General features: G+C 38.4%; 1 protein-coding gene across 1 annotated transcript; it reads left to right on the forward strand.

The window, feature by feature from the left end:
- Positions 1-109: 109 nt before the first annotated feature.
- SUB1 (SUB1 regulator of transcription) lies at positions 110-12,084 on the forward strand. The gene is made up of 5 exons (XM_084503407.1): positions 110-195; positions 2,088-2,160; positions 3,746-3,865; positions 9,248-9,356; positions 11,755-12,084. Exons 2-5 carry the CDS (start codon positions 2,089-2,091, stop codon positions 11,832-11,834), a joined length of 381 nt encoding a protein of 126 aa, XP_084359533.1. The 5' UTR covers positions 110-195; position 2,088; the 3' UTR covers positions 11,835-12,084.
- Positions 12,085-13,765: the final 1,681 nt, after the last annotated feature.

Here is a 13,765-nt window from a genome sequence, read left to right on the forward strand (position 1 = left end):
CCGCCATCTTCCCCCCCCCCCCCCCCACCCCAAGGTGGGGGGGGGGGGGAGTAACGCAGCGCCGCGTCCCCTTTAAGCACCCCCTCCCCTCCCCCCTCCCGCCCCTTCACGTGGTGAGAGGGCAAGGGCGGGGATCCCGCGCTGCGTCACTTCCGTTCCTCTGGCGGCGTAGCCGAGCCCCGCGCGGAGCAGGACGTGAGTCTTGGGGTCCCCCCCTCAGCGCCCCGCCGCCATTTTGTGCCCCCCCCTCGCCCCCCCTTCCCCGGTACCTCACTGACGGGGGCTCGGCGCCCCCCGGGGCGGCTCAGGGCGGCCATGCGGCGGCGCTTCCCCCTCCTCCCCCTTCTCCTCCGCCTCCTCCTCCTTTCCTCGAGTGCCCGCTGTGCCCCGCGGGAGGGCTGCCCCGGCGGGGAGCGGGCCGGGGGCGGGAGGAGGAGCTGGCGCTGAGGAGAAGCTGCCATGTTGGGGGGGCAACGAGGGAGGGAGGGAGAAAATGGCGGCAGGGAACCGCCCGGGTCTGTTACCCCCCCACACACCCCCCCTTCGCCCCCTGCAGTCTGCCCGCGGGCGACCCCCGACCCTTTTTGTGTGTTTATTTTTTGGGGGCTGGTTTTGCTGTTTTTCGCCGCAGTCCCCTTTTGCCGCCCTTCCCTCCCGTCGCAGGGCAGGGGCTGGCCTTACTCCTGCTCCCCCCCCCCCCCCTTTCCTCAAGCCTTCGCCCCCTGCCCCCGGGGGGCGAGGAGAGGCTGAGGGGAGGAAAATGGCGGCTGGGAGCCGCCTACCGGTGCTCCCAGCTCATCCCGGCCCCGCTTTCTTCTTTTCCCTGCCCTCAGCCCTCCCGTGGCCTGTCTCATTACGCCCTCCTTCAACCCACTGCTGCGGGGTTGCCTCGCCCTCTGCTTGCCAGCTTCTCCACAGGGGGTACCACCCCTCCCTCTCCATTGCTCTTTCCTCCAATTTCCAGCCCCAGCCTTCCTCCATGTTGCCGCCCTCTCATCCTAATGCGGATTGCAACCTCTGTCTGTGGCCCCTGACCCTGGATTATCAGTCTCATTCTGCCCCTCCATTTTATGCCATTGCTGTGCTTGGCTTTGCCTTGTCCCGTTCCAGCTCTCCTCTGCCTCCATCCTGTAGCGTGGTTTGTTAGCTCCCACGTACGGTGTTTCATTTCCAGCATTACGGCTTCCATCATTGTGCTCCAAGCTATTATGACAGAACTTGCCCCACTTTAGAACCGCATGGAGCCATTAGCATTATTCAGACTCCATTTTTACCTGTGTACGTGGTTTATTTGACCACAAGTTTATTTAAAAACACCCCTTTTCCTTTACTGAGATCTGCTTCTCTAATATTTTTTTTTAGTCTTCCATAGTTTGAGTTTTATATTCAATTTCTCTGTGATGTTTATTTTTATTCTGAAAGAGCTATTTGTTTGTCACAAATTGTTTCTAGTAGCAGGCAAGATCTTCAGCTGCTATATCTAACCACATGTTTGCATAGTAAAGAGATGTAGAAACACACCTGGCAGCATGCATTCAAGGAAAATTGAATGTCCGCTTGTCTGGCAAATGAATAGACCATAATGACTGATGTGTTAAAGCTGCAGTTGAAATATTAATTGCAGTACTGTAATCCATTGTAACTAAGGTGTGTTTTCAGACTTCCCTATGACTGATGGGAGGCTCATCTTAATGTACTGTCATTATACAGCTCTTGCTGGCATATTCAGCTAGGCGAAATGCCTGTATAAGAATATAGATAATGCTCTGTCCTTAATAGTTGATGAATGTAGTATTGAGAATTCAAACTATAAGGATAGTAGTGTGCAGTATTTTTGAAAAAATTGTCCCTTTCTAAACAGTTTGGAAACTAAGACACTGCATTTAAGGCCATTGCAGCAAAAAGGGGAATAGGGAATGGTGTTTGTGATTGCATCAAGAGTTTATTAAAGCTTATATGAAAAGGCAGGAAAAATTAGGAGGGTTTTGAATAAGGTGAGGCTTTACAAACAGGTTTGAAGATTGCTTTCCAGATACAATGGGATGTATTTGTTGTACAGTGTTCTCATGTTATCTTTCTCTTTGTAGAATGCCTAAGTCAAAGGAACTTGTGTCTTCAAGCTCATCTGCCAGTGATTCAGATAGTGAAGTTGACAAAAAGGTGAAAATTATATTCAGTTCATTACTACTGTAATAACTTATACGTGGTGAAGTGCATGTCATTCCATATGATTTGTTAGACACTTGAGGAAAAAAAAAGCAGGGCTAGGGCTTGGGTAGTTAAGAGGTTTTTGCCTTGTGGTAAACTTTTTTCTTAAGTTGCATTTTGCTTTATACAATATTTTCCATATGGTATATCTGGACACAAGCTTTCTGTAATTCTTGTTTTGTGGCAAGAGATAGGTTTTGGTATAAGCAGCCCCTTGTGGCAAGAATTTGGACTACTTTTGAGAGACAACCCCCTTCCTCTTTCATTCTGTTGTCTGGATATCTTGCAAGTCCAAAGTGAAAACCTCCACCTGTCTGGTTATCCCCCTACCACTTGCTTATCTTGTTTACATGTTCTTTTTCTGTTTCGGATTTTCTTTTACTATCTGCTAGTTTCTTACTTAAAAGCTGGGCCAACCTGAGTGTCTTTGAGCTGATTAATTTTTACATGTTAACTGCTTTTAAATGCATAAATCACATGTTCCCAGTTATTTTTATTTCATTTATAAGTTTTTGTTGGTGTACCAGTCATTATGATCAAAAACTGAGTACAACAGGGAATTACCTTTTTTAGAAACACTAGGTGGTAATGATGCATCAGGTCTTTTAATGTTGTATGTGAAAAAAAACAAGTTTGCTTTAATGAATTGATTCAAATGTGACTTAGTTACAATAAGCAAATTAGGTATTCTGTCAAATAATAGTATCAGATAAAACGGTCAGGTGATGGCTTTTTGGTAGGGAAATGTATTCTTGAAAAGTCATACTCAAACTGTTTGCTTCAGTGGGTATAAGTCTTTTTTTTTTTCCTCTGACAACCTCCCATATTTGTTGCAACTATTTCTCTTTGAAAAAGGTTACCCACAATATGGTTCTAGCAGGTGAGACCAACTTCTGGTATTTCTGTATCACTGTTTTCTTGGTGGGAGGGAGGTCGGCTGGGAGAGTGTGCTTACCATATAAATATTGACAGAGTAACTTTGTAGCACCTGCAAGTAATCTAATTTACAGGTAATACCATCTGAATGTTTTAAAACCATTTATTGTGATATATAGACAGAGATGGGACACTGGTAATGAAGAAAAAAATGTTCCCCAGGTGGAGGTGACTTCCAGATCCTTTCTTCATAATCTCATTTTTAATTTTTCATTTTTTTTAGAAGTTGGTAGCTGTCCTGCATTTTTTGTTCATTTCAGAAGAAAGGAATGTGGAACTTCCATCAGACTTTATTTTTTCGATTAAAACTATTGAACTGATAATATTGCTGCGCAAAAATAGTAGGCTTTTTGAAATGTATTTTGATCTAACTCTCTTTAAAGCCAGAGTATTATTAAAAACTTCACTGGGAACAGAATTAAACTCATTTGGAGATTTTTTTGAAATTCCAGTCTAAATTGTACAGTATTGGAGGTCTGCCATCACAAAAGGAAGGTGATACAGTGTGTAGTAGTAGTTTGTAGCCTCTAATGGAAGCTTTGTTTGTAACTAAATGTTGCAAGGTGTGGTTCATGCATTTCTATTTTATTCTTGCTCCAAGGCAAAGCGGAAAAAGCAAGCAGCTCCAGAAAAGGCTGTAAAGAAACAAAAGACGGGTGAAAGTTCAAAAGGTGCCGCTTCTTCTAAGCAAAGCAGTAACAGAGATGAGAATATGTTTCAGGTAAAGTTGATGATTCTTTTAAAGCCTGGTTAAAGTAGCATGTTACATCATATTCAATATAAATTTTGAGGTGGTATGAATATGGTGGTAGTGTAGAGTCTAGTTTCTTGAAGCCCTGGTTAAAGAGTTGTGATGCTATGGTATAGATGAGGTACTCAAAAAGCATTTCCAGTAGAGGAAAAGAATCTGAGTTGTGGCAAGTGATCTATCCTGTTCCTCATGGTCTTTGTCCATGGTAACTTTCTAAGTAGTGATTTTGTCTTTAAATACAACACTCGTCTTGAATATACTGTACATATTAAATCAGGACAGTCTCTGGGTGGAAATGTATTTTAACCAGGGCTCTTGAAAGAAAGGTTTTTGGAAGGCTAAGTATGGACTCTTCATTCCTATTTAACTAGGTCAATGGCATCTTGACTTTTGTCTTATAAGACAGTGTCTTGGAATAGGTTTTGCTTGTTTATTTTGTGATGCAGGTTTTTCTCACTGAACATTCAAAAAGACTGTAAGATCATCTGAATGTAGATCTTTTTATTTGCAGCAAGATGCATTTATGAGCTCAGGGTGTGGTTCTTGGGGTTAGCTGTAGCAGTAGCACTGTGTACTGCAATGGGAGAAAAATCTCAAGTTTTCTTCAGACAGAATCTTCTGTGAAGTTATTTTATTTGTGATTGTAACGGCATGCCAATTAGGAGCTCATTTTAGTAAACAAATCATTACCTTTTATTCCCTATTACCTGACACACGATCACCTCTCCTGTTTCCTCATTGGCTGAGTACTACAGGTTCACAAGCTACTTGATGCTCCACTATACCATATCTGTACAATTTTCCTTTTTTCAACCCTTTTAATTTCTCCCTTTTTGCTTTTTCCTCCTTTTTTATGTTTTGAGAACTTGTGATTTTTGTCTTACTGTTCCCACACTGTTCATCCTGTTTTTCTCAAGTTTCCACCTTATTTTGGAACAGTGAGGCCTTCTACTGTCTGTCCACTTACCTACTTAGCATTTCTCCTTGTTATATGACTACACCTTTAAGTACAGAAAATTAGTTCTCTACTGCAAAAACACAACTTAGTTTCTCATGTTTAAGGTGTGCAAGAATTTATGTAGCTTTGAATTACCTGTTCTAGGGGAGTGTGTCAAAAGTTAATAAACGTCTGCGTATAGGTAGCTTGTTAAGGGCAGGGAAAAACTTAAGAACCAGTGTACTAAATACAGTGAACTAAAGTTTGTGGAAGGGCATGGGAAGGATGTCTAATAAGATGGTCCCAATATTGGGTAAGGCAAAAGAAATGGCTTTGGGCTTTAGTTGTGCAAAGGAATATGGCAAAAAAAAAAAACTCTTCAAGAAATAAGACTTGCATGACTGATTCTGTCATACAGGGCAGTTACTCTTAGTGTTATCAGTCCTTACATTGTTTATCATGTATAGTTGAAGAGAGGGCTTCAGCTGACAGCACCATATTAATGGTTGTACTTGACCATTGATGTGACCTAAACCGTTGGTCGCTGCCTGTCTTTCAGTTACTCAACAGCAAATATTTTTTAGATTGCTTATTCTGTTATGAGAAGCATTGTGTTTTTTTTATGCTACATCAGCCTAATGTGCGTTAACTGAGGTGTAACTGATTCAGTGTAGAAATAGCATTGCTGGTCAATGGTTACTTCCTCTCTCTCCCCTCTACCCATGATAGCATGCTAGAAGCTCCAGCTGCATTTTAATTTTTTTAGGTACTTTTTTTTTTTTTTTTTTCTGGGGATATTAATACTGCAAACCTCCTTTCTGTTTCCTTGTGACAGTAAAATTGATGTGCAAGTGAATTTGCACAGATGTGGCTTGAACCGATACTGATAGAAATCGGTCAGTGAAGCATTCACAGGATGGTCAGAAGTTTTATAATATCCATATTGTGTGTAGGAGTGGCAGCAAATGATGAGAAGCTTAGTGACTTAATGTACCAAACCTCAGGCTGTGTTCTGGAAGTATACAGGTTCACTTAATGTAGAGCTCTTCTTGACTGCTGTACTCAGAAGATTCAGCGTTTTTGTCAAGGTCTAGGTATTTTTCTTTTAAAGCAGATGTTGGTGTAACTCTTCTTGAAGCTCATTAAGAGGAGAATTAATCTAAGTAGTAGAGAATTATTTCAGTATGAGAGCAAATGTATTTTATTTGCATGTCATGGCCATTTTTAGGCTTTATAGGTAGCCTAGCATACGTTGGAATTTGTTGAAAGGGTGGTTTGGGCACAACTGAAGTGCAGAAGTTTATCTTGTTCCAATTTGTGATGTACTGCTAGAGGTCCTAAGGAGAAGCATCGATCATGTTAATGTGGAAGGGCTTAGTGTTCATGCAGTAGATTCCTATCTGTTGCTTCAAGCCCATGTAAGCTCTGCATCATGTGCTTTGGTTAGTTTGAGAAAAATCCTGTCTTCTACCTATGCCTGATTTGGATAAGGTTTGTTATTGCTGTCTGGATACAGTATTAATGACAGTCCAGAATGGAGCCACACTACACAAGGTATTTCACAGAATTTGTTATTTCAGTTCGTGCGAAAAGAACTTTGCCCCCGCTCTCTCTCATTTTAGAAAGTTAAGTTGTATGTACTTTTTGACTTGTGAGAAATAATTTCATCAGCTTCACAGTGTAAAGTCTTTATTTATCATAGGTCCATGAAGATAAATAAACAAGCTTGTGATGCTCTCTAGAGGTGATTGATCATGGAAATAATGAATAGTGTTGCATAGGTAACCACCTCAGTTTCAGAATTAACGTTCTGAACCAATTTGTCCTGCAGAGCTCAGCTGTTTACAGTGTCCTGCAGAGCTCAGCTGTTTACAGAACCTTGCATTCTAGGGGCTTGCATTATCTTACTGTGCTCCTTCTAACACTATACATACAGTTACCAGCTACGATAGAATGCTGACTTTTGGCAATTCCTACTTTCATGGTGTGTATGCAGTTTAAAAGCAACTGGCAATTTAGGGGGAAAATGTAGATAAATATACTCGGTGAAACTCATTCAGGAAGTCAGATAAGTGTATTTGAAAGTAACCTAAGCATTTCAGTGCATTTTATTCTAAGTAATGGAAACCTGGAAATAGTATCTTTGACTTAATATAATAGTGTATCTAAAGAGTTGTGATATTTAATAAAAAAAAGCATATTAGCTTGTGTGTGAAAGTTGAGCAGCATTAACTGCCCTGCGTTAAAGCAATACAACCCTTGGAACACTACAGTGATTATAGTGTTATATCTAGTGAAGTTATTCCAGTACTGTCAGCTGCTGTGTGAAAAAAAAATATTCCGAAATGACTTGGTGCCAGAATTACAGGTATCGCGACCTTAAGAAAAATCAAATTACTTAGGTAAACATAGGTTTTGGTTGATTTTAACATTTGTTGCTAATTAGAACTGTATGTTAGAAACCAGCATTAAAGCTTTTAGCAGTGAGAACTGTTTTGCATAGAGTTCAACTAAACATTCTGAATTTAATGTGAGCATTCAGAGGAAATGTAGGCAGAGGCATGAAACCTAAGAATTTCAGCACTTTTGTTTGGAACTGTTTCCAGTTAAGGTAGACTTAATGGCCAAATAATGCATGCTTTATACTCTTGCACCCATGTCTTACTGTAGTTGAATTAAGATATGTAGTCTTTATAATCCTAAACCCTTCTACTGTACTTGCATCTCTAATCTGCTGTATTGTTTTAGGATTTTATTTCTTAGAGCAAATCTGGAACTACCTGGCAATGCGCTAGTGGTCTTTGATAGACCTGGGATAAAAGATGTTCTGGAGTACTAGTACTTGGAGACCTAAGTCACTTGAAGTCGGTGAAGTGTTACAGTGTAAAACCAAGAAATGTTGTTTATGCAGACTACTTAGGCTATCCTTTGCCAGCAGTGCTGACAGATATGGCCATGTTACCAAGTTAAGTCTGAAAGAACTCAGCTGCTCTGACATCATAGCTTATTTTTGTGTTGTATTTGTAGTGCTGTGGAAGTATTTAATAAATCACAAAATACTATTAAGAAATGTAAGCTCATGTTCGTTTTAAGGGCTACTTTGAAGTAAGAAAAAAGCTTCATGCTTATGGCATATAAAGATTTTCCAGTTTTTTTAAAATAAATTTTGGAGATAATTGAACAGGGTCTGCATAAGAAGAAAAATGTCTTTAACCAAACATAACACACTTGTTTATATCTATTTTATGAAGTAACAGCTTAGACTTAAACATTCGTGGATGACTTTAACTGATATAAGAGTTCATGTTTTCTGGTCAGGCTTGAAGCTAGTAAGATGTGTTTTATCCCCTGTTAAATTATGTTTGTGCAAGATGCATCAATTAGGGAAATTTGATATTCTTAATAAAGCTGTTTTACTTTTTCTGTTTTAATATTTGCTTTAGGATGTGTTCTTTGTTCAGAAGCTGTATCCAGAAAGTACATACAGAACCCTTAAGTGTTTCTTAAATTAATTGCTTCATTTTCATTATCTAGTTTCTGATTCTCAAATTCACATACATTGAATTGATGTAAATAAATATGTCGTCAAATGTGGGAAAAAATTAATAAGCCTAAATGTATAGTGTGGTGCAGTATGCTATGCTTCCCCATCTGCTCTCAACCCCCACCCCCAAAAAAAAGAAAAAGGCCTCAAAGTTCAGTTAAGTTGTTGTGGTACAGAAATTCCCAAAGCATCACTTTTAACGAAGATAATTTCACGCCGTGGTACATGCTGGCAAACTTTGAAAGTTTTGATTTTTTGCAACATCTGGTGACAATTGAGAAATTTTTGCCCTCTGTTCCAATGAAGTACCAAGCAGATTTGAAAACAGATGTGGGGCCACTTGGTCGTTTCCTTTCATTTTCCATCTGTATTTGCTTTGTTTTAAACAAGCTAACCAAATATCACTAAGACTCCTCTAGAAATTGTGCTGTTCTTGTGTGAATATCTAAGCGGTTTTTTTTGGGTTGTTCTAAAATTTAATTTTGGTAATAGAGCTGCCTCTTTCTTTGTTCACAACTGCTGCTAACAAAGATGGTTATAGTACAGGTAATAATAAAATAAAAGGAAATTAGTGGGTTTTGTAAGAATTCGATTTGATAAGAATATAGGTATTTCTATTCTATGAGAGCCTCTTCTGCAAAAAAAAAAAAAAAAAGTATTTAATGCTTAACTGGTTTAAGTCCTTCATCCATTTATATTGTCATTACCTATTAGCCTACTGACTACTCCAGATTAAGCTCTTGATCTAGTTGTTTCTCTCATGTCTAAAATAAGCTGCAGTGGGTAATGTCACATGTCTGAGTCAAATACTGTTAGGAAAAGTGGTGTAATATGTAAAATACCTAAAAGATCCTTCTATGTGTTTTGACAGATTGGCAAAATGAGGTATGTCAGTGTTCGTGACTTTAAAGGGAAAGTCTTAATTGATATTAGAGAATATTGGATGGATCAAGAAGGTGAAATGAAGCCAGGCAGAAAAGGTATCGTTCTGCTTCATCTTATTTTGTATTAAAACATTGTCTGCAATTTATTGAAAATGTGTACCAGATATTTATGCTTTGTTACTGCATGGCATTTTAAGAGTAATACTTTTGTTTTAACAGATGACTAGTTTTATCTGTACATTATTAACAAAAGTGAAGTGATTTTGTTGGCCTGAGTCAGTTTTTCTAAATGGATCCTGCATAATTTATGGAAACAAAGCATCGGGTACAAGCAAACTTATTATGGGAGCTGTAAAACTCACCATACTTTTTCTACCTTTTTCTGCTTTAGTTGGAATACAATGTTAAATTATGCAAAACAATTGTGTTCTTTGTTTTTATCAAATTTCAAATTAAAATAATAGAAATGTTTCATGTGACAAATTTTTTTGGAAAAAATATTTTACTTGAGGTGAAAATACTTGAAGTGCTTGAGTTTTAGTACTTTGCGTCTGTCTAATCTGCAACACAACATAAGCCTTTAAGCCATTAGTTGCTTCTCCCATACCTAATTTTTATGTCATCCTTTCACTTAACTGGCTTTGGAACTTGGGCCACCTGCAGGATGAGGATGAGTTGATAGTTGCTTTCCTTAATGTCATTTGGTTGTTTAGAAAAGCTTACTTTACTCCTTTTTCACATTCTGCAAAGGAAAAAGGTGAGTGTGAAACATTCTGTTCTGAAGATCAAAGGCATTCATATTTTTATGATGTGTCCAGGAGCAGCACAGTGATGTTTGGAAAGCTTGAGAATTTCCAACATCTCATAGATAATCACTTATAGTAGGTTTGTATGATCAGAGTATTATAGGCACCTTACAGGAAAATTTATTTTTTTGGATGTGTTGCTGCTGTCTAACAAAAAAAAAACCAAAACAAAACAAAAAAAACCATGACTTTAGTGTTTAAAGACTAAACTGGTGTATTTTGAGGTGGAAATTAAAAGCACATCAATCAAAAGCTTGAGTGGGAAACAACAGTGAGACTTGGTGGGAAGGTGAAGTGATGGTCTACCTACATGATATAGATAGAAATGTTTATCATTGTGGCAAACAGGACTGGATTTTATTAGGATACCACTAATAATGTGATAGCATGAGGGTTTAATGTTCCAGTGATACATTTACGATCTGCTTACAAAGCTATGCTGCAAATGGTATAAACAATTGAAATTTTATAATAAAAAAGAAAAAAGTCTTAACAGTTAGGAATTGCTTTGTCAGATTATTTCAAATAGCAGTTCTAAATTCATGTCTGCGTACAGTTCATATAGTATGTTGTTCAGGGGCAACTTGATGACATTTGGTCCTCCAATAATGGTTAGCATGTCTGGCATAACTATTTTCAAAATAAATCTTCCACCTTAGGACGGGTGGGAGAACTGGCTAGAAAAGTGACAATGTGGAGTGTTTGCTGCTTAAAATAACAGTACTCTGGCAAAACAGCGGTGGTAGAAGAGGGAGGGAAAAAGGTGATGAGTCCCAAAGATGGAATTCATAGTTTCACCTGTTTTCAGGTCCTGCTCCACCTACAGTGAGAAAGCAATGAATGAAGCCTGATCACTGAGGGGGGAAAAAGGGGGTAAATAGTAGAAGAGCCTGGCTGAAGAGAGTGAGAGGTAGGCCTGTGAGTCTGTACTTATATAGAGTGGGCATAAAGATTAATAGTGGAAGAAGGAGGAGGCTACTACATGAAAGAAAACATGCCTGGACTGAAGCTTGAGGAAGTAAAAACTCAGAACTGAGGAGATGGTTTCTGGGGTACTGAGTGATTATTGATTGAATGTCACAAGAATCTGTAGTGATATTGAAGTTTAAAAATAATAACCAAAAAAAAAAACAACCTTTCATGTTAGTTTGTGAATCCTAGGGAATAGGATAGAGTTTCTGTAAAATGTTACTGATAGCATACATTATTCACAGTGGTTTAAGACATGCCCCTCCCCCCACCCCCTATTTTTTTCTTCACAAGAGAAGAAAAACAGACTTATAGTACATCAAAAATACTTAGTTCAGTCTACAGAGGTATTTGGCTTTTAGCAGCCAACCTAAATAGGATTGGTTTCCCATCTCATCCAGTTTTGTGCCGCCTCCTATCAGGGCGATAGGTCTCTTTCCCCTCCTGCGTTTCACAAAATACTTGTGAATGAATTTTGTATTGTACCCATTTTCTTTGTAAGGTAAACCTGCCCAGACCAGGGCTGAAAGTCTAAACTAAAGGGTTCCAAGTAAGTAGTTTAACCATGCAGCTGAGACTTGTTAGTAGTACACGTGATGTAGTCCAAGCATTAATAGTTGTGACAGTCTTTGTGTATGAAATCAATCTTGGTTGTAAGTATGCAAGATCCTGATGACAATTCTCTTTTTGTACTAAGTATTTGTTTTTAATTATTTCAGGTATTTCTTTAAATCCAGAACAGTGGAATCAACTGAAGGAACAGATTTCTGATATTGATGATGCAGTAAGAAAACTGTAACGACAGCCATACAGAAATCTTTATCACTTTTGTTGGTTTAAGCGGTCTTTATACATTGGCTTTTGTTTTCTAAAATATTGTTTTCGAAGCTATTGTATATTTGGATTGCAAAACAATTTGTAAGATGGATACTTTTTTTATGTGCATTAAAAGTGTATTCTGAGTGAGGCTATTTGTGTATACTTTACTAAAAAGAACTGTGTTGCTTTCACCTCATGGTGTAAAATAAACAAATTGAGTAATATGTAAAGTATAGTTGTTATGGCCTTTTGATTGAAGGTGTTTGTTGATAAGGCCACCTATTGGCTTTAGCCTTTGTTTCAGTTTAGTTTACAGTTTGTTTTCTAAGGAGATTTAAAAAATGTCTCCATTTACATTTTTTTTTGTTTCATACCCTTTGGTATTGCCCTCAGCTTTCTGCTTTAAAACTTGATACAAACAGTGAATACCTGGTAAAAACACGTTTTTGTAGATAATTTTAAATACTGTATTTGCTAATTTTCCCTATTTATTCAGATGTAAACAGTCCTGAGTATATAGACTTTTTTGCATTATTTGCATGGAGTGTTATGCTAAGCAGTAACACTTGAACATCACCCACACAGTCTGTTCCCATTTTTATATAGCGTGCTTGACTTAGAAAATACAATTAGCCTTTATTCATGGACTCTAGATTCTAGAATGTGATGCATAAACTTTTACAGTATTATATATATATCTAAGAGTAAGGTAGGTTTAAAAGCTCCAAACTTTGTTATTATTTAGGCACACTTTTCAATCTTTGCATTAAATTCTTCAACACATACTGAATTATTCCATATAAAATAGCAGTTAACCTGCTTTTGTAGGGCTTTTGTTTGAGAGCACTGTTTAAACAATAGTGCTTAAAATAGGCTGTAACACAGGTTAAATGGTCATACAAGGTTAAAATTGCTTCAGCCAGACTATCATGCTTTTGCCCTGACCACCCTGCCTGACCAAACCATTTGGCTTGCCTTGCGTGGCTTACATGGTTCTTACAACTGGTTCTTCTTTTGTACAGAAGGTACGTAGTGTTTACAGCGGAGCACTGGTACCTAGTGGATCCACAAGTAATGAACTCTGCTTGTCTACCAGTGTACATTCTGAGAAGCCTCTGTCCAGTGGAAGTTCTATTAGACTAGATGTTGTTTTAGCTGCAGGGAGATCTTGGTAGGCATCATGAGGCTATGGAAAGAAGAAGGATGGATATGTTCAAGTAGGACTTACAGAGCGAATGAGCACTCGAGTAGAGAAACGGCTAAAGCTCAGAGTTAGCTGACATAATAACTACAGTGAAGAAGCTTAACATTAGCAGAATTGGAGAAGAGTTCATTTTAAGAGTTCATGATTAATAGAAGGAAGAAGATGAAACAACTTCGTGAAAACTGTCATTTCAAGACTTTGTGGTACTATGTAGTGAATGTACAATTTATTGGTTCAGCTGTAACTTTCCCATTTGGTAAATTTAAATGTTTTTAAATTTTGTATAGATAAACAGGATTCACTGTTTAACTGTGGGATATTTTAATATAATTGCTTATATTGCAGACATACTTGGAAGTCCTGTTCTGCTAAGTGCCATACACAGACTGTTCCTGTGCTGTGGAGTTTTATAATTCAATACAAATGGTATATGAATGGTGAGGGGAGGTGACCTCATCAAATTAAGTATAGATCATTTAACTGAAATACTGTGTTAGATAATTTCATCTACTATTTGACTTAGGGGTTCTTGAGATAGTTCGAAGTTAAGATCTTGTTTTGTGTAGCTCAGGAAATGTTTCAGAGCTATGAAAAAGTTGAATAGAAGAGGAAGAGATGTGTTGTGGTAGCAGACATGTTTTTGGGCACAACTTCAAGGGGTGTGTAGGGACACTTGGACCAAACAGTATGAACGAAATATCTGCTAA

The sequence above is a fragment of the Aythya ferina genome, assembly GCF_964211825.1.
Source record: "Aythya ferina genome assembly, chromosome: Z".
Taxonomy (NCBI): Eukaryota; Metazoa; Chordata; class Aves; order Anseriformes; family Anatidae; genus Aythya; species Aythya ferina.